At 51.2% G+C, this 19,114-nt stretch overlaps 2 protein-coding genes across 9 annotated transcripts in view; one reads left to right on the forward strand and one right to left on the reverse strand.

The window, feature by feature from the left end:
• The window catches only part of LOC105418562 (WW domain-binding protein 11-like), a 1,118,483-nt gene that overhangs the window by 111,038 nt on the left and 988,331 nt on the right, over positions 1-19,114 (forward strand). The gene's annotated exons all lie outside the window — the stretch shown is intronic.
• Positions 5,403-17,454, reverse strand: LOC101069932 (protein TASOR-like). The gene is made up of 28 exons (XM_029826008.1): positions 17,061-17,454; positions 15,861-16,003; positions 15,578-15,670; positions 15,363-15,435; positions 15,177-15,268; positions 14,945-15,076; positions 14,736-14,866; positions 14,615-14,647; positions 14,394-14,503; positions 14,036-14,356; positions 13,805-13,908; positions 13,643-13,715; positions 13,495-13,569; positions 13,199-13,383; positions 12,808-12,993; positions 12,173-12,359; positions 11,951-12,085; positions 11,615-11,748; positions 11,289-11,469; positions 10,523-10,987; positions 9,129-10,192; positions 8,924-9,046; positions 8,608-8,767; positions 7,851-7,959; positions 7,511-7,689; positions 7,269-7,415; positions 6,632-7,097; positions 5,403-6,471 (listed from the first exon to the last, which is right to left on the reverse strand). Exons 1-28 carry the CDS (start codon positions 17,326-17,328, stop codon positions 5,985-5,987), a joined length of 5,856 nt encoding a protein of 1,951 aa, XP_029681868.1. The 5' UTR covers positions 17,329-17,454; the 3' UTR covers positions 5,403-5,984.

Genomic DNA, 19,114 nt, shown 5'->3' on the forward strand with positions numbered 1-19,114 from the left:
AAAACATATTTTACTTGTCATTTTATTCTATTTTTATGGTGATTTTTATATGCATGTGTGCTAAATAAATAATTCAAACTCAAATGCAGCAATCATGAGACTTAGTAACACAGTGGTTATAGACTTTTTTTTTTGTCTTTTTTTTGCATCCCCAGGTATGTGTTCATAATAGTATGGCCCTCGGAGGACTTTATAAAAATTAAAATGGCCCTCGATATGAAAAGGGTTCCCCACCCCTGATCTAAATGAACCCAAGTGTAGCTCACTTGAGGAGATGCTCAGTAAATATTCTGAGGTGTTTAATGATGAGTTAGAGACACTCAAAGACATTAAAGCCTCAATCATAGTGGAGGCTGATGTGCCTCCTAGATTATGCAAACACAGGCCCCTCCCACTTGCAATGAAGGAGAGTGTTGAAAAAGAGCTCAAAAGGCTGGAGGAAGCTAACATTATATCTCCAGTTAAGCATAGTGAGTGGGCAGCACCGATAGTCCCGGTGGAAAAAAAAGATAAGTCACTTCGCCTGTGTGGCGATTACAAGGTGTCAGTTAACCAGGCACTTGAAACAGACAGTTACCCCTTACGTGTAGAGGAGCTTTTAGCAACCCTTAGTGGGGGTAAGATCTTCTCTAAAATGGACTTAGCATCAGCTTATCAGCAACTTTTGCTTCACGACTATAAGGTGCACCTAAAACACTGAGATTTTCTCAAAAACCGACGGTGCGCCTTATAATATGGAGCGGCTTGTGTGTGGACTGAGTTCCAAAATCTACTGTGTGCCTTTGGTGGGTGCAGTACGGTAAACGCTCCACCCATCGATTAGCGGCACACCTACGCGTAAGGATCCCCTAAAATGGCGCCGGTCAAGCGAGACGCGTATGAATGAGGCTTATTTTAAACTGCAGGCCATCGAATATGCGGCTGAAAATGGCAATCGAGCAATCTTAGTGTTTTCGCTTTATGAGGAGGCGGCATCTCTCCATACGCGCGAGGACAACGGATGTTCACTCTCTGACTATCAGGAGTGAACAGGAAGTGGTTCTCGACTTCAAGAGGTGGAGCTAGTTGACCCCCCCTAGGAGTGAGGCGGAGAGTCAATCCTCACTGAACTTTTTCTCACTTTCTAAAGTGACAGCTTTTATCAGGAGAAGAAACAGAACACACAATTGCTCTCTCCTTTTTAGAGCAGCGTTGAATTGTATAATGTTCATTCGTTCGTTTTCTCCGGCTTATCCAGATCCGGGTCGCGGGGGTAGCAGCTTCAGGAGGGATGCCCAGACAGCCCTCTACCTGGCCACTTCCATCAGCTCCTCCGGGGGGACTCCTAGCTGCTCCCAAGCCAGGCGAGAGATGTAATCTCTCCACCTAACCCGCTTCACACTCGGTCGCGAACCGTTCCAGCATTTGTGGGAGGTCCCTGCTCGATGGCGCCAGAAGAACTATGTCATCCACAAAAAGCAGCGACGAGATCATCCGCCCACCGAACTCGACAACCTCCCCTCCCCGGCTGCGCCTAGAAATTCTGTCCATAAAAGTTAGGAACAGAACCGGTGACAAAGGGCAGCCCTGGCGGAGTCCAACCCTCACTGGGAACGAGTCCAACTTACAACCAGCTATCCGGACCAAGCTCCTGCTCCTTTGGTACAGGGACTTATCAAGGGACCATCCACCCCATACTCTCGGAGCACCCCCCACAGGATGCTCCTGGGGACCCAGTCATAAGCCTTTTCCAAGTCCACAAAACACATGTGGACTGGTTGGGCAAACTCCCAACTCCCCTCAAGCACCCCAGCAAGGGTAAAGAGGTGATCCGTGGTTCCACGACCGGGGCGAAACCCACATTGTTCCTCCTCAATCAGAGGTTCAACTATCAATCTAATCCTCTTTTCCAGCACCCTGGCATAGACTTTCCCAGGGAGGCTGAGGAGTCTGATCCCCCTATAGTTGGAACACACCCTCTGGTTCCCACTCTTGAAAATAGGGACCACCACCCCGGTCTGCCAGTCCAAGGGCACTGCCCCCGATGTCCACGCAATGGGTGTGTGGCAATAAAGCTTATTTATTTTTGCCTTATGCATGGACTGGATGTTGCTACATGACAGCATTGAAACTGCCGCATGAGGTTTTTGCACTCAGTACAACCCCGCCTTCATGTGACACCAATTCTACCAGCAGTTTGCTTCGGGTGCCAGGAGAAGAAGAGAACTTGTACAATTTCACAATCTTGAATCTCTTCATTGGAGAATTAGTCTAGGAGGAAAATGGGGTATTGGTTTGCTTCCGTTTTATGGTGTTGTATTTCTTGCCGAACACATCGACAATATTACTTACACCTTGTGGGGTTTTGCTAATGAAACGATAAGAAGCTTTGAACATCTCTCCAACACTCAGAGGAGTCACAGACTCATGACATGGCTTTAGATTACATCTTGGCCAAAGGAGGTGGTTTGTGTGTGTCTTTGAATTTGACAGGAGATGCCTGCTATACTTTGATTCCGGACAATGGTGATAATATAACGAGCGTGATTGATGCTTTGGAGAAAATAAGAGATGCATTTGGTCCGTCTGAAGGCGCAGGAACATCAGCGACGGCCTGGCTCCAGGACAAATTTGGTCCAGTGGGAGCTATGTTGCTTCAGGTTCTCAGTGCAGTCGTAGTGTCACTAGGTGGGATGTTTTGTTTTTGTACCCTGTCATTAGCTTGTGCCAAGGTGATGATATTGCCTTGGATTGGTGTGGTGTTGCCCGGCGATCAGACCCAGATGCCGCTCTTAAGCGATAAAGCTTCGGTTGATTGAAATGAAGACGTTTCTGACAACATGGTTGATAAATATCCAGTGTAACTGAGTGAGATATATTTTTATGCTATCCTTTGCACTTAATGATGTTTATGTTTTTCTTCCGTTGTGATACCGGTGACAAGGGGGGAAATGATCATATAACTTACTTAATTGTGTTACTCATGCTTTGATATGTTTGTATTTTACTCCTTTTAATGAAATTGATGTTGTGTTGCAAGAAAACTGGCACCTCTCTTCTCTGTTTCCAGGACAGTAGTTGGAGATCTGTGTTGGGGTGACAACTACTGTATGTTCGAATGGACTCAGAAATTCATTCATGTTCCATATGTGCTCCTGATTTAATGTCTTGTTTTTCCCCTATGGGGAGTTGCTGTGAAGGAGTCCAAGGGCCCACAGGCTCCTGGGTTCTCGTCTAACAGACTGGACTCTATACAATTTGGTTGGCTATATTGTGTTATGAGGTCATCAGAAAAGAATGTTTTTACTTGACCATATAAAAGGGGCTACCAAACTAAGCACTTTGGAGATCTTCACCATCAGGACCAGGAAACCTCCCTCGGACAGACTGCAGCGTCCGACTGGTACCTGACTGTTCTCTCCAATAAACATCTCTTAAAACCAAGTCTGTGTCTACGAAGATTCCTTTCTCCTCAGCACATCTCAACGACCACCAGACGCGATTTACCACACTGGATTATGAGAGGAGTCCAGTGAAAATGAGTCCATGGAAAATGACTAGCTCTAGGCCTTGAAAAACCTTATGGCAAACCATCCAGCGCCTCAGGGGGAGGAAGCAGTGCTCTTCCAACACTGTTTACTGTGCAGATGGGGAGCCGCCGACCTCAACTGGGATATCGTCAGACTGTGGAAGCAACACTTTGCTTTTACTTACCTTCCACTGAGGAATCAGAAGCTGGCAATTCCAAGATGGACTCTGCCATCACCTTAGCGGAAGTCACCAAGGTAGTTTGTAAGCTTCTCGGTAGCAAGGTGCCAGTGGAAGATGAGACCTGCCCTGAATACCTCAGGTCTCTGACACGCCTGTACAGGATCACATGGGGGGGGGTTGAGGGCAGTGGCACTGGAGTGGTAAACTGGGGTGGTGGAACCTCTTTCAAATATGGGGATTTGAGGGTCTGTCCCTAGTGCAAATGTCCTAAGTGCAAATGACTGGTGCAAAATCCGCACTGTCCAAGTCCGTCTCTCCCCTTTCATTCTGATCACCACTGTCTTTTCCGTCAGGAGTTTACCAAGAGTTGTACACATATATCAACCGCCGGACCTTAGAAGCCATCGGCCGATGTCCTCTTGGCTACTCAATCTGATTTCTTCTGCTCTTAAGCTTTTTGTATTTACATTGACATCTTCTTGATTTCAGTTATCTTTTGATTTCAGCTCCAAAACACACAAAACCCTCCTTCCTACCCATAGTTATGCTTGTCTCCATTCTTCAAACTACTGCATCAAATGCGTTTTAATAGCCACGACGGTGACCAGGAAAAGTCTGTCCTCTTGCTTCCACTCAGAAATATCAAGCAGCTAATCAGAATGCAAGAACGCTGAGGATCTTCAGGTTTAAGTTGTTCCAAATCTGCACCTAACAAATACTCTTAGATAGAATGTCAAAGATCTCCTATAATATACACAACTGTCACCCCGATACTATAAAAGATACAGCGAAAAAAATATGACTATCGGCCAAGACCATTGGTATAGTCTTCCACAAAGGTTTCTCTAGTGGGATTCACTTTTCCAAATGTAGTCAAAGTTGACTTTGTTGGTGGTGTTATTTACTTTGTTGGACATGAAGAGAGAGACATCTGTGAAAAAAAAAATCTGTGAAAGAAATCTGTGTGTGAGTTTCAGACAATGTGCAGTACGACGCGCTCTTGCTTACAGGCCATTTTAATACAAAACTTTTCTGATAATAATGATTAAAAAAACTTTAAAAATGATTTAAGTTAAAACCACTTTGTTACACAGACACTTTGTACTGTACAAAAACTGAAGACAAACTCAAGTAAACCAAACTTTCAGCACCAAATTGGCTTTTTTGTAAGCTGGAAAATATGCAGCAGTTAATCTTGATGCAGATGAACCGACAGGTGGGTTGAGCGCTAACCCAAACCCTAACCCCCTAACCCTAACCTCCTAACTCTCTAACCCTAACCCCCTAACCCTAACCCGAACCCCCTAACTCTCTAACCCGAACCCCCTAACCCTAACCCGAACCCCCTAGCCCTCTAACCCTAACCCGACCCCTAACCACCTAACCACCTAACCCTAACCTCCTAACCCTCTAACCCCACCCCTAACCACCTAACCCCCTAACCCTAACCTCCTAACCCTCTAACCCCCTAACCCCAACCCCCTAACCCTAACCCCAATCCGACCCCTAACCCTAACCCTAACCCCCTAACCCCTAACCACCTAACCCTCTGACACCATAACCCTCTAACCCTAACCCGACCCCTAACCACCTAACCCTAACCCTAACCCTCTAACCCCAACCCCCTAACCCTCTAACCCTAACCCCTAACCCCAATCCGACCCCTAACCCTAACCCGACCCCTAACCCCCTAACCCGACCCCTAACCCCCTAACCCTAACCCGCCGAGCCCACCTGTAATGTTCAGAACAGTCAAAGCTGTGGTCCGTTCACCTCTGGCGTCTGCACGCTCCTAAGCAGGAACAAGCACTTCCTGCTACCAGGCGCTCCTTTGACTTTCAGCGCTTCCATTGAAGGGTGTCGCAGTTTTCAGCAATCGGTGCCCCAATAATGACGAGATGGACACTAAACGAGGAGCGAGGATCCATCCACTAAAGATTCGTGGCCAAGGCGAACCCGCGTAGACTCTGGACGGTGTAGTCCCACGTGGGTCGCGAGGATGAACTGGTGGCTTCAGGTGAAAACAGACGCAGGGATTCACCGTTTGGACTGGAGCCACAGGACAATATCAGGTGTGTCTGAAGACCACACAACACCTACACGTCACTTTAATGCCACTTGAAGAGGTTCTGTTGACGTTTCCTGACACCGGCCCAACATGCACTGGCTGCTGTGTTCTGAAGCCAAACTCAGAACACGGGGCGAACCTGAAGTGGCCACATAGGAGTGTGAGGAGCAGCGTTCCTGGCTCTAATGGGAGCCAGGTCCCGTGTCCTGGTGGAGAATCCAGCTTCCTACATTCCGCTGAAGCTACCTCCTCTCTGCCCTCTGTACATGTTTCTGCCCCGACCAGCAGGCTTGCGGTACCCCGCTCTGGCATCGGGAAAGTCTCTCCTAATCTGCTGGAAACCCCAGAGAAAAGCAGCGTTGCCTGTGGGCCTCCGTCCTCTGTGCCAAGCAGGGCTAGGCCCTGGGAATCTAGCTCTGAAGCTAGTGGGGGGTCCTGCCAGGGGACCCCGGGGGAACGCCTGGCTGGGCAGCTGAGGCGGGGGATGGGGCGGCAGGCTGGAGGGTGACGATATCTGGAGGTCTGACTGGCTCCGTTGCTGCGGCTGCAGGTTCTGCTGCCGACGGGGCACCGACTGATTTCCTTCACTCTCTCGGTCTGATCCCACAAAGAGACTTCTTGTTGCGTTGATGGGCGTGGCGGTTCCCTCCGAGCTGCTGTCCGACAGCGACCCCTCCCCTGGGCCTGGCTGGTCCTGACCCGTCTGCACGTCTCTGAAACAACAAGAGTGATGATTGTGGGAGTACCAGAGCAGCATCCTCTGAGTGAGGGTTCCATGTGATGATCCACTCATCACCTGAGGAGTTGGGCTCCTCTCAGAGCAGATCTTTAGTCCCCCCCCCACCATATTTAGTTGCTAAGGGAGATGCTCACCTTGGTCTGTCCTGCTTCGAGGTATGAGATGCATCATAGTCGGCTTCTTCCAGAAACGCAGCTTCTTTCCCTCCACGACTGCTTGACCCTACTGGACTACTCGTGCTCGCTATTGTGGTGCCACTTGGCTTGGACACACATGCACTGGTGTCACTGGAATCCTGGTCATCTCCTCGTGGCACCACATTTCTCACGGGGGTGACCTCCATGGCCTCCTGCCTGCCAGGGTCCTGGATCAACTCTGCCTGATCTTCAAGGCGAGCTGCGTCTGGAATGAGGGTCTGAAAGGACTGCTGATGCTCCTTCGCCCGTCGTTCGGCTCGTAACTGGGAGATGGCCAGTCGGAGATGCTCAAAATCCGTGCCTGAAGGGGTCGCTCCGCATTCCTTGCTGAAGCTCTCTGGAACCAGCTGGTCACAGAGAGCTTGTGGCTGTTGTTCCAGGGATGGATGGGACAGGATGTGTTCTGATGGTGGAGATGCTCAGTGTGACTCAAACGGTTAGGGTTCGACTACACGCAGTGATCAAGCCCATAATGGGTGAAACTGGATCCATGGATGACACGGGCCGGGCCCTCTTGGAGGGTCTGGCCCTTAAAATATCTTCAGCCCTATCTTCAACGTTCTCTTGTACTGACCTTTAGATGCTAACATGTCGGCGTCTGGCTGGATGTTCACAGGGTCCCGGTACCCCACCAGTCTGGTGAAGTCGCGGCGTATTTCTTCGATACCGGCCATGATGACGCCTCGACTGGAGTACACGGGGAACTTCTCGAAGCTGTGCTCTGCAGGCACCAAAGACACCAAACAAAGTGTTTCACAGCAGCTGATCAGGGAGAATCGCCTGCGTTGGGATTCAAGAGCTGCAGAGTTCTGGTACCAGTCAGGAAGATGGTGTGTCGGTACTGTATGTAGCGGGCCTGCAGCTCCATGACGCAGCCAACGTCTGGAGACTGACTGGTCATCATGTCGCAGTGATGATACGGCAGGAATTCGATGATTTGCCGCTTCTGATAAGCTGAGAGTATGTCGAGAAGGTTGGCTGCATCTCTTCTGAACCTGGCACCAGAACAAATAGGTTAGTGTGGGCCCAGCCAGGAGATCCAGCCAGGAGATCCAGCCAGGAGGTCCAGCCAGGAGATCCAGCCAGGAGATCCAGCCAGGAGATCCAGCCACCCCCCTCAGTGATCGTCACAGTAAAGATGTATGAACGAGGGTACCTGGACTGTTCTTTTAACTTTTTGTGGGTTTTGTAGTGAACCTTCCACCTCCACAGACACTCGGGAGAATTGTGCTGTTCCAGCAACCCCAGCAGACCAGTCAGTTGCTCTGCAAGGGCAAAACATCTTAGAAATGTAGTGGAAAAAACAAGGAAAAGCATCTTGTTGCTTCAAATGTAGGGGAAAAAACAAGGAAAAGCATCTTGTTGCTTCAAATGTAGTGGAAAAAACAAGGAAAAGCATCTTGTTGCTTCAAATGTAGTGGAAAAAACAAGGAAAAGCATCTTGTTGCTGAGTGTGTGTGTGTGTGTGCGCGTGTGTGTGGTGTGAGGGTGATGTTTGGTCACCCGCGCTGTTCGTTTACTAGACTCAGATCAACCACACAGACAACAGGAGGCCTTGCAAGGGAGAGCTGACGAGCAGTTCAAGCTTCCTCTCTCAACTCCGTCAGTCTGCTGCTCGCTCTCCTCTTTTATTCGGTGCACACAAGATTCATGTCAATCTGACCTCACGATTCCTTCTCTTCCTATCTTTACGACTTCCTCGTGTCCTTGAACATGGTACCTCTCAGTGCTGGGTACATAACAGCTTCAATACTTGGTTCAAACACTCATACATTCCTTTTCTTAAACACTCCTAAAACATTCTAAATCTACTCATCCTAGCATTGAAACGATAATAGTGGGGGTGTGTGTGTGCGTGTGTGTGTGTATGTGAGTGGGTGTGTGTGTGTGCGTTGGGCAGGAGTGGCTGGTACCGGGAGTGATGAAGTCTGGGTTGAGGACCAGGTCGTCTGAGATGATGCAGCCGCCCGAGACGAAGAGCTGGTTGTAGGTGCTGCTCCTGATGTCCTCCAGCGAGTCCACGCCCACAAACACCACGCTGGGGTGGCGCTTCAGAGACACCAGCCCTGGGATCTGAGGAGCAGACAGCGTTCACACTCAATCTGCTGGTTTCTGTTTCAAAGTCGCAGCTTTCGATGATCTTGGTGTGGGACGGCTGCACACGGGGAGTTTCCCCCCCCCCACACACACACACACACACACACATCCCACCCCCATTTTGTGACTCACAGTGTGAATGTTCCCAGAGATCTCGGTGTTCTTAATGATGACCAGCAGTTTGCTGTCGCTGTTTTCCTGGTTCAGGAAGGTGACAGGACTCTGCTGGACGTTTCCCTGCTTCAACAGATGTTCCTACAGCACACAGATCCACGCTGTCAGCCAGTCTGGGAAATGATGATGTCTGGAGACCACAGGACGCAGGTGCTTCACGTACCTTGATGTCTTCATACACCTGGTCCTCGGGCTCACTGCTGTGAAGGTAGAACTGCACCGAGTTTCTCCTCACGTCTTTAATGATGTCCTTGAGGTTGTGGAACACCTCTGGCTGCAGCTGGCTAATCAGGGAGCTCAGAGCCGTGGCTGGAGGAGAGCCTAACGGGGGCGTGGGGGGCCGACTGGAAGTGGCCTCAGGTGGGGGCGAAGCTTCCGTCATGGGGTCAGAAACGCAGCTAAAGTTCACGGTCCTCTCTGGAGCTTCCCTGCTGTCCCGTGAAGTGGGGCTGGACTGGTGAGTCAAACGGGCCGGTGGAGTGGTGCAGGGAGGCTGCTGGCCAGCGGCGTTGGTGGGCGCGTGGAGGGAAGAGGACGCAGAGGACGTAGGAACTGTCGGGGGACCGTCAGCAGCGACTAGTCCGCCATCGCTCAGGTCTTCTTTGGAGGCTCGGATGCTGGAAACAAAGGCGCTGACTTTGTTAGCCAACGCTGCATCCAGGTTTCCTGGGCGACCGGCTGCTCTCTGACCCGGCCAGTCATTGACGAGTTCTGTCAGCATGCTCTCAATGTTGTCCTGCAGCGAGCCCACGTAGTCCTGCACCGGGGGGCAGGGGTTGTAGAAGGACACGTACTGGGAGAACTGGGAAATGGGCCGGTGTGGGAGGCTGTGCTCAGCAGCTGGGGACTCGGAGGAGCTGTAGCAGATGCTCTCCCGCTGCAGAACCAGCTGCATCTCCGCTGAGAAATCCCCCAGATGTTTCTCCACGATGCCGTCTATGCGCCCGAGGGGACAGGATGGCGATGAGGAGGGGCCACGCAGCGCCTCCTCGGGCCCCTTCTCACAAAGGCCCGCTCCTCTCTCTTTCTTCAGCTTCTTCTGCTGGCCAACCTCTCGCTCTGGAGCTTCCTCACCCACAGATTCATCAGTGAGTCCACTGGTTTGCTCCTCTGGAGCCCTCTTCTCCGGCCTGCTTAGTAATGCTGAAGGCTTGGTCTTCTCCAGAGTGGGCAGCACAGATGCTGAACCTGGTGAAGCCTCCTTCTTTGCTGGGACATTAGCTTGTCCTGAGGACAGCAAGTTTCATTAGATCGGACACAACACCACCACAAGACTCAAGACCAGACTGGATCTGCTGACCCCAGACTGCACATGTAAAAGGAAAACTCCCCCCAAACATTTGCTCTCCAGAACTAATTCTGATGGGACTAGAAATCTAACGAGGGGGTGTCCCCCTCAGATAAACAGGACGACGCTCGTTACTCCCCGTGTTGCAACAGAACCTTACTGTGCATCAGAGCACCTAATTGTTGTTTAGATTTGAAATCCTGAACCCAAAGTGGAGGAAGACATTTCCTCTTAACAACAGCAAAAGGAGCGCGGCTCACTGAGATTACCTGGGAACTCCCTGGAGGCTCCTGGGGCTGAGAGCGCCGCCTCAGCACCTTTGTTGGGATCCAGTACGGGAGGAGCGGGAGGCCTGGGCTCCAGAGACGGGCCCTGCGGTGGAGATGGGGGAGGGCTGCACTCTGGGGATGGGCACTCGTATGTGGACACAAGGGCACTGGGCTCTGGAGGCGAGGGTTGGGGGGGTGAAGGAGGGGGGCTGGGGTCAGGTGACGGGCACTGGGAGAAGGTGGCAGAAGGACTGGGATCTTGGGACGAGAGAGAAGGCGGAGAATTGGCCCCTGGGGACGGGCAGGTGTGAAAGGAGAGAAGAGGGCTGCCCCCGGGAGATGGGGCGGGGCTCCGTCTGAGTGCTTTTGTTGCTAAGGTGTCGCCTGCTGTCGTAGCTAGGTGCTGGAAGCGAGGGTCCCGCGGGATGATTTGGTCCTGGAGGGTGTAGCGCTCCGAAGGCAAACCTGTGCAGAGGGTTTAGGGTTAGAGGGTTTAGGGTTAGAGGGTTTAGGGTTAGAGGGTCAGGGTCAGGGTCAGGGTTAGGGGTTGACAGTCAACGGCTGCTAAAGCGAAGGAAAAGTCCTTTTCTTTTTCTGGAACTCTCCAACAGCGCATGGAGCCACATGTGCCACAAATTCCTAGCTTGTGTAATACTGTGTATTACATGAACAATGGCAATAAACCTGATTCTGATTCTAATTCTAATGTGCATCTACTCCTGTGGAATAAACCCTGAGTGCCCCCCCCCCCGACACACACACGCACCTGTAATGGGGATGAGCACCCATGGGATCTGCCACTCGTCCTCCTTGTCTTCACATGCACCGTCTCTCCTTCCCAGCCACCCTGCACCCCCCCGACCGGCTGCTCCGTGGTGATGCGCCTCCCAGCCGTGTGAGCTGGGACTGAATCCCTCCAAACTGCTGACGCTGCCCCCCATCTGCTCCTGCAAACACACCGTTCAGCTCGGGTGGAAACACTCATCCAGCCTCCTTCTTCAGTTCAGGTCTTTGCTTTGGCGAACGTTCTGCATTTGTTTCTGTGAACCCAACTCTGGAGAGTTTGCTAGTTAGCGCGCGGCTGAAGTTTACCTCCATCTCCTCCTGCTTCCTCAGGTCAATGTCACAGTTGGTGGGCAGGCCCAGTTTGGTGGCTAAGCTCTCAAACGGACAGGGTTCCCGGGGGACCTCCTGGATGGTGAATCCTTCAGCAGCCTGGGTGAGATCTGTCAGGGCGCAAAGGCGTCCTGGTTAGACACCAGCGCTTTCCCCTGTGGTTTCAACGGTTCGGCGTTTTAACCCCGGCTTGGGCTCTTCACCCACACTTCACCGGCTCGGACTGTTTAGGCTAAAGCTCTGGGTTCCACCATTGTCAGTGGACTGTTTTAAAACCCACTCGGGCCTGGCCGGAGTCCTGATTGGGATCACCTGTGAGGAGTTTGTGAAGCTTGGCCATCAGTTCGGACGTATCGCTGCTGGGCTCAAAGTCGCTCAGGTTCAAGCCAACGGAGGCAAACACGGATGGTTGGGAGCCGGCAGAAGCAGGGGCCTGCTTCCCCTCACCTGGGAGAAGATGGGTCAGTACAGATCAGAGCCGTGCGCAGAACACCTCTGATGCAGACGCACGTCCCTTGTTGCCATGGGGATCACCTGGAATCTTGCAACACTTCCTGGACTCCTGCGATGCCTTCAGGAACTTGAGCGCCCTCTCGGCCGTCTCCTGCTCCAGTCGCCTCTTCCTCCCCGGTGGCATCTCTCCTCCTGCCGTTTCCTTCCTTATCACCTCGTTCTCTGCGTTCCTCTTACAGGTCAGAACCAGGTCGATCAGCCTCTGCAGCTGAGGGACGGACCAAAAACACTTGCTCAGAGTCCAGACCAAAGCTGGCCCTTCACCACAGACGTCTGTCCTCAGCGAAGGCCGAAGGTGGGGGGGGGTCGTCACGGTGATTCAAATTTCTTGGTCATATAACCTGGACCCACTTGTTTTTCTGCTTTACTGACTGGTTTTTTCTGCTTTTTGCTAAGCTCTAACCCCAACCCCGACCCTGACCCTGACCCTAACCCTAGCCTCTAACCCTGACCCTAATCTCTAACCCCAACCCCGACCCTGACCCTGACCCTAACCTCTAACCCCGACCCTGACCAATGCTCAGGAGGTCTCACTATACTGGAGCGTAGGACACCCTTCACTACCCTTCCCAGTAGTAGCCCAGGTGGGAGGAATCTTCCTTAGCCTTGAACGGTCACCCCCGAGAGTGGGAAGCTCCCACCAGTCTGAGTCTCACCTTTGGTGGCTCCTGGGGGCCACAGTGGGCCTCCACTATCTGCGTGGCTCTGGCCACTGACAGCAGGTAGAAGGCAGGGCTGCGGATGTAGGAGCGCAGATAACTATCCAGGTTCCCTCGACGTTGGAACGTGCCCCCTCGCTCATTCAGGAAGGATTCATAATCTCCCATGGGGTATTCCCGGAGCTGGGAATCAAAGGAAGGGTCAAACACTTGATTTAAAATGGGATTAATCGAGGAATCTAAGAGAGTGAGGCACAACTAACAACTATGGGATATAAAAGAAGCTATTATTGCCCTGAAGGATGAGTTCCCATGTCCGATATGTTGGGTTACAATAGCTCAGCAGGACTTTAGACAACCTATTAAAGATGCGTTAGCTTGTTGCTACCTTGCCCTCCTTGAGCCCCAGGAGATATTCTCGCGCCTGCTGCTCCACGCTGGCAGACAGCTCCTCGGGGGGGTTGGCGCGAGCTTTGATCAAGGCGTGATGCAAAGCGGGAACAAAATGACTCAGGCGTGGCATCAGGCACTCCGAGGCCTCGCCGGAGGAGGAGGAGGAGGAACGCTCTGGTTCTGTCGTCGGGAGAAGAAAAACCCCTATTTCAAATCAGCAGCAGTTTATCTGGAGCCAGTCCTAAACACATAAACACACTCATTTAAAACAGCAAACTGGATCGGACTCACTGGATCGGACCACATCTCTGGACTCTGGGAAGACAAACAGTGCCTGAAGACACCTCCTCCAGCTCTCTGCTCTCTCTGGAAACATGAAAATAGGGAGGACAAATGGGAAAAAGCACATTCACTAAGGCTCCACAGCAACTCCTCTCACCAGGGGGCGGGGCCATCTGAGCGCTGGACACGAGGAAGAGGAATCCTCTGTCATTAAGCTCCGTCACCAGGACCTGCACACATGTTCACATCCTCTGATTATTCCGTTTCGACTGGCCCGGCACGGCAGGAGCGTGAGTCTTTGGGGACACGTTAAGCTCACCACGTCCTCCGTCTCCAGGCCCTGAAGCAGCTCCGTCACGCTGGTGGCAGAGCGGCTCCGGTCAGATACGCCCAGAAGACTGCAGTAGTATCCATTCTTCTCCACTGCACATAGAAGAACGTCATATACGCTACACGTGCTAACGTGCTAACAATGACAATACTGAGCTCCAGGCGGTCCTGGCTGTAGGGACACATGTCCCTGTCCAGACCCAGCTCTTCCTCACGTCACCTTCTCTGCTGTCTTTGAACAGCTGCTGGGAGAACAGCTCGGCGGGCAGCCCCCGGGTCACCTGCTTCAGCCTCATGGCCCCACCGATTTCCAGCTTCTCTGGTCTGGGGGGGACACGAGGTGGACACGCAGTGGGCCGGTAAAGTGTCAGGATACACACAATGACTCCAGCTCCTGCTCTAAAGTACTCCCATCGGCACAAACAGCCACCCTGATTTGACCCCCGCCCTGGTGGCGAAGGGCTGTGAGAGCACTTTTTAGAATATTGATGAGTCCACCGCCTCTCCCTCGGGCCCCGGAGACCCCAAACACGCCTACGTCCTTAATATAAGCAGCTCAGTTCCGTCACGTCTCTTACTTACAGTCTGTGCGGCAGGAAGGGAGGAGATCCAGAATGAAGGGAGATCTGGAAGAGGAGCTTCCCCCCTTTCACCAACTCGCCGCTCCACACTGTGAACTGAGGGTTCTCTGAAACAGCAGGTGAGGAAGACAGGTCAGCAGCCCCATCAGCAGCCTTGCAAGGGGGCAAAAAGGCCTCCGACGGGTGCTGGAGGGGTCTCCTCCAGGACCGGAGCTTACCTCCCCCCCCCCTCTTTGGACAGACTGGTCCCCCTGTCCATCAAACACAACACACACGGGACAGTCATGAGAGCCTGTTCTCCACATTATTAGCACCTGGGAATGTCTGGGATGTGCAGACCTGACTGGAGCTAAAGGTGCGGCGGGAAGAGCAGAGTCTTTTCCTTTAAACGCGAAGGAGACCACAGCATGCGGCAGAACCTGGCGCGGCCGCAGCGCCAGCTCGGCGCAGACGTACTCGTAGAAATATTGCTGAAAAGTCCAGGATTTGGGGGGGTTAGGGCGGCGCGCCTCCTCTCCAAAGGCACCGCGAGCCAGCGAGACCTTTACCTGCGTGTGCTCAAAGCCACGGTAGGAGGCGAGGGAGGCGACCTTGCCGGCGTTCTTGGAGATGTGACTGTCGAAGCAAGGAGTCGGGTCGAGGAGGTTCTTGGTGTTCTCATAAATGCTCTTCATTTTGCCCTGAAAGCAAACGGGACACCGTCGGCTTCCTGTTGCTGTGTCATAAGATTAGCGATGAGCTACATCCCATATTCGGGCTCGGCCACAGAATCGGATTTACCTTCATCACTTTGAAGATGATGATCTCCCCTCTGGCTCCTGGTGCGAGGGGCTCCACCTGGAGGAGGTCCGAGTACCTGGACAAACACACTCCTGTAGACATACGATAACGTGCGGACTCACTCAGGTGACCGACAGCACAGTGGCGAAGCGTCAGCAGAGAGGAGGTCAGACTGGTGGCGCCTACCTTTACTGGGATGTCCCAACAGCGTGGCCTTGCTGTGGCCCACGCACAGACCCTTCTCACACACCCCGGGCAGCTGCCGCCGCACACACACCACCCACACAACATCACACACAGACGCTGGCTTTAGCCGGACGCAGCAGTAGAAGAATAACAACAATAACAACAATAACAACAATAACACAGCATCATCACCAACAGCTGCTCGTTCATCTCACCTTCACTGGATCGGCCAAGAGGAAACAATAGCTCTCCATCAGCTCCTTGTCTGTCCTCCCGTCTGACTTCATCTCTCGCCTCTTTTCCACAAACTCAAAAAAGGACACAGACAAACACAAGGTCAGTAGCTCAAGCCGTGCGTTCACCTTCTGTTCTTCTGTTCCTCCTGGCAAGAGTCAATGATCGTTTGCAGGACTGGGACGAGCAGAAGGTCTCGCGTGGACGCGTGGTGCCTGCAGTGTGGAGCAGCCTGACCTTGAGGCCAGACCGTCCACCTTGTACCTCTTTCTCCAGCAGCTCGTTGTTCATCAGGCGCGGTCTGCTGTAGGTGAAGCAGGCAGCGGAGCTGGCGTCCAGGTAGCCGGAGGTCACGATGTTCATGAGGTCTTCATATTCTCTGGACTCGTTGGAGACCTGCTGAAAACCTGAAACACAGACAGGAGCCCAGCACATCAGCATTTGCTTCACCTCAGAACTCATCCCTCAAAGGTGGGACAGATTCCTTCGGTCTCCTCACACATCAAAGCCTTTTGTCTATGGCAACGGTGCCTTAGCCCTCTCAATTTCACCTGGATTGAAGCTTCTGCTTCACCTGGATCAATAAATTACCCAGAAACCATTGTTGTGGGTCGGCCCAGCGACCCGGACCAGCTCTGCCACTTCACCAGTAACCAGTTTAACCTCTAAACTGGACTCCAGTGGTTTCCTCACCAAAAGGAGAAACACATTTGCACCCTTGATGAGGAGCCACCTGAGGAGCTACCTGAGGAGCCACCCGAGGAGCTACCCGAGGAGCCACCTGAGGAGCAACCCGAGGAGCCACCCGAGGAGCCAAACGAGGAGCTACCTGAGGAGCCACCCGAGGAGCCAAACGAGGAGCCACCTGAGGAGCAACCCGAGGAGCCACCCGAGGAGCCACCCGAGGAGCCACCCGAGGAGCTACCCGAGGAGCCAAACGAGGAGCTACCTGAGGAGTTACCGGAGGAGCTACCTGAGGAGTTACCGGAGGAGCTACCTGAGGAGCTACCTGAGGAGCCACTCGAGGAGCTACCTGAGGAGCCACCTGAGGAGCTACCCGAGGAGCCACCTGAGGAGCCACCCGAGGAGCCAAACGAGGAGCTACCTGAGGAGCCACCTGAGGAGCTACCTGCTACTAAAATGGTTCAGGGATCGATGCTAAATGAGAGGAGAGATCGAATCTCAACAGGATCGAGTTGATTCTGCAAATACAATCCCACCATTTCAGGGAGAAAACAAACTTCCCACTGCCCCCCGCCCCCCAGAAAACGAGCGAGCTAAGCACTAGCTAGCACCTAGTTCAGCGCATGGAAGCCTCCAACTTTCCTGAGCAACAACAACCCTTTACAGCAGCGCTTTAGCTTCGTTGACACCACCGGACAGGTGGACCATCCTGGTATATCAACTAGATTAGCTACAACACGTTTCTGGCCGTAATACGGGCATTTCCGCCGAACAACGTACCGATCTTTTCCTTGGTTTTCCTCGGTATCGGCATCTTAAGCGGCTCGATCGGCATGTGTCTCTGGTGGCTGCCTTGCGTGGCCGAATTCCTCCTCTCCATCCTCCGGGCAGCAGCCAGTCTGGCAGGAGCAGCCTCACTTTCCCTGATCGGGAACCCTTCCAGGGCTTCGCCATCTTGCGCGCTCCTGTGGGAGCCCAGGTCAGCAGCAGCACTGCCCCTCCTCGGGTGGACGGCTCCGGCGTCCCTCCGAGGACAGTTGTCATCCATAGCGGAGGTTCCACAGCGTACAAACGCAACTTCCTTTCTGCTGCTGCACTCCAGACCCCTGATGATGCCGTCACGAGTTCCTAATTCCGCGGGGCGCGATGTTGCGAATCCTACTACGGCGACGCCGAAGCCCCGCCCCTTCACTTACCGACCCGCCTCCCTCGGGCCCTGATTGGTTAAAAGCCCTGAGCCTTCCGCGGAGCGGTTCTCTGCCCACCTGGAGTTACACACTAGAGCTACACACTAGAGCTACACACTAGATCTACACACTAGATCTACACACTATATACACTAGATCTACACACTAGATCTACACACTATACACACTAGATCTACACACTATATACACTAGATCTACACACTAGATCTACACACTAGATCTACACACTATACATACTAGATCTACACACTATACACACTAGATCTACACACTATATACACTAGATCTACACACTAGATCTACACACTATACACACTAGATCTACACACTATATACACTAGATCTACACACTAGATCTACACACTATACACACTAGTTCTACACACTAGTGCTACACACTATATATACTAGATCTACACACTAGATCTACACACTATACACACTAGTTCTACACACTAGTTCTACACACTATATACACTAGATCTACACACTAGATCTACACACTATACACACTAGTGCTACACACTATATACACTAGATCTACACACTAGATCTACACACTATACACACTAGTTCTACACACTAGTGCTACACACTATATACACTAGATCTACACACTAGATCTACACACTATACACACTGGTTCTACACACTAGTGCTACACACTATATACACTAGATCTACACACTAGAGCTACACACTATACACTAGTTCTATACAGTAGATCTATATACTAGCTCTATATCCTAGCTCTATATACTAGATCTATATACTAGCTCTATATCCTAGCTCTATATCCTAGCTCTATATACTAGATCTATATACTAGTTCTATATACTAGCTCTATATCCTAGCTCTATATACTAGATCTATATACTAGCTCTATATCCTAGCTCTATATACTAGCTCTATATACTAGATCTATATACTAGTTCTATATACTAGCTCTATATCCTAGCTCTATATACTAGTTCTATATACTAGCTCTATATACTAGCTCTATATACTAGCTCTATATCCTAGCTCTATACACTAGATCTATATCCTAGCTCTATATACTAGTTCTATATACTAGCTCTATATCCTAGCTCTATACACTAGATCTATATCCTAGCTCTATATACTAGTTCTATATACTAGCTGTATATACTAGCTCTATATACTAGTTCTATATACTAGCTCTATATACTAGATCTATATATTAGCTCTATATCCTAGCTCTATATCCTAGCTCTATATCCTAGCTCTATACACTAGCTCTATATCCTAGCTCTATACACTAGCTCTATATCCTAGCTCTATATACTAGTTCTATATACTAGCTCTATACACTAGATCTATATATTAGCTCTATATCCTAGCTCTATATACTAGCTCTATATACTAGTTCTATATACTAGCTCTATATACTAGCTCTATATACTAGTTCTATATCCTAGCTCTATACACTAGATCTATATACTAGCTCTATATCCTAGCTCTATATCCTAGTTCTATATACTAGCTCTATATCCTAGCTCTATATACTAGCTCTATATACTAGTTCTATATACTAGCTATATATACTAGCTCTATATACTAGCTGTATATACTAGCTCTATATCCTAGCTCTATACACTAGATCTA

Source organism: Takifugu rubripes, chromosome 19 (assembly GCF_901000725.2).
Source record: "Takifugu rubripes chromosome 19, fTakRub1.2, whole genome shotgun sequence".
Lineage (NCBI taxonomy): Eukaryota > Metazoa > Chordata > Actinopteri > Tetraodontiformes > Tetraodontidae > Takifugu > Takifugu rubripes.

Excerpts from the sequence above, each read along its gene's own strand:
- LOC101069932 (XM_029826008.1), bottom strand. The coding sequence starts at position 17,328 with ATGGATGACAACTGTCCTCGGAGGGACGCCGGAGCCGTCCACCCGAGG. Across the intron at positions 15,269-15,362 it reads GTTGGGACATCCCAGTAAAG|GAGTGTGTTTGTCCAGGTAC; the intron begins GTAGGCGCCACC and ends GTATGTCTACAG. Across the intron at positions 14,357-14,393 it reads TCCTGCCGCACAGACTGTAA|GACGTAGGCGTGTTTGGGGT; the intron begins GTAAGAGACGTG and ends GCTTATATTAAG.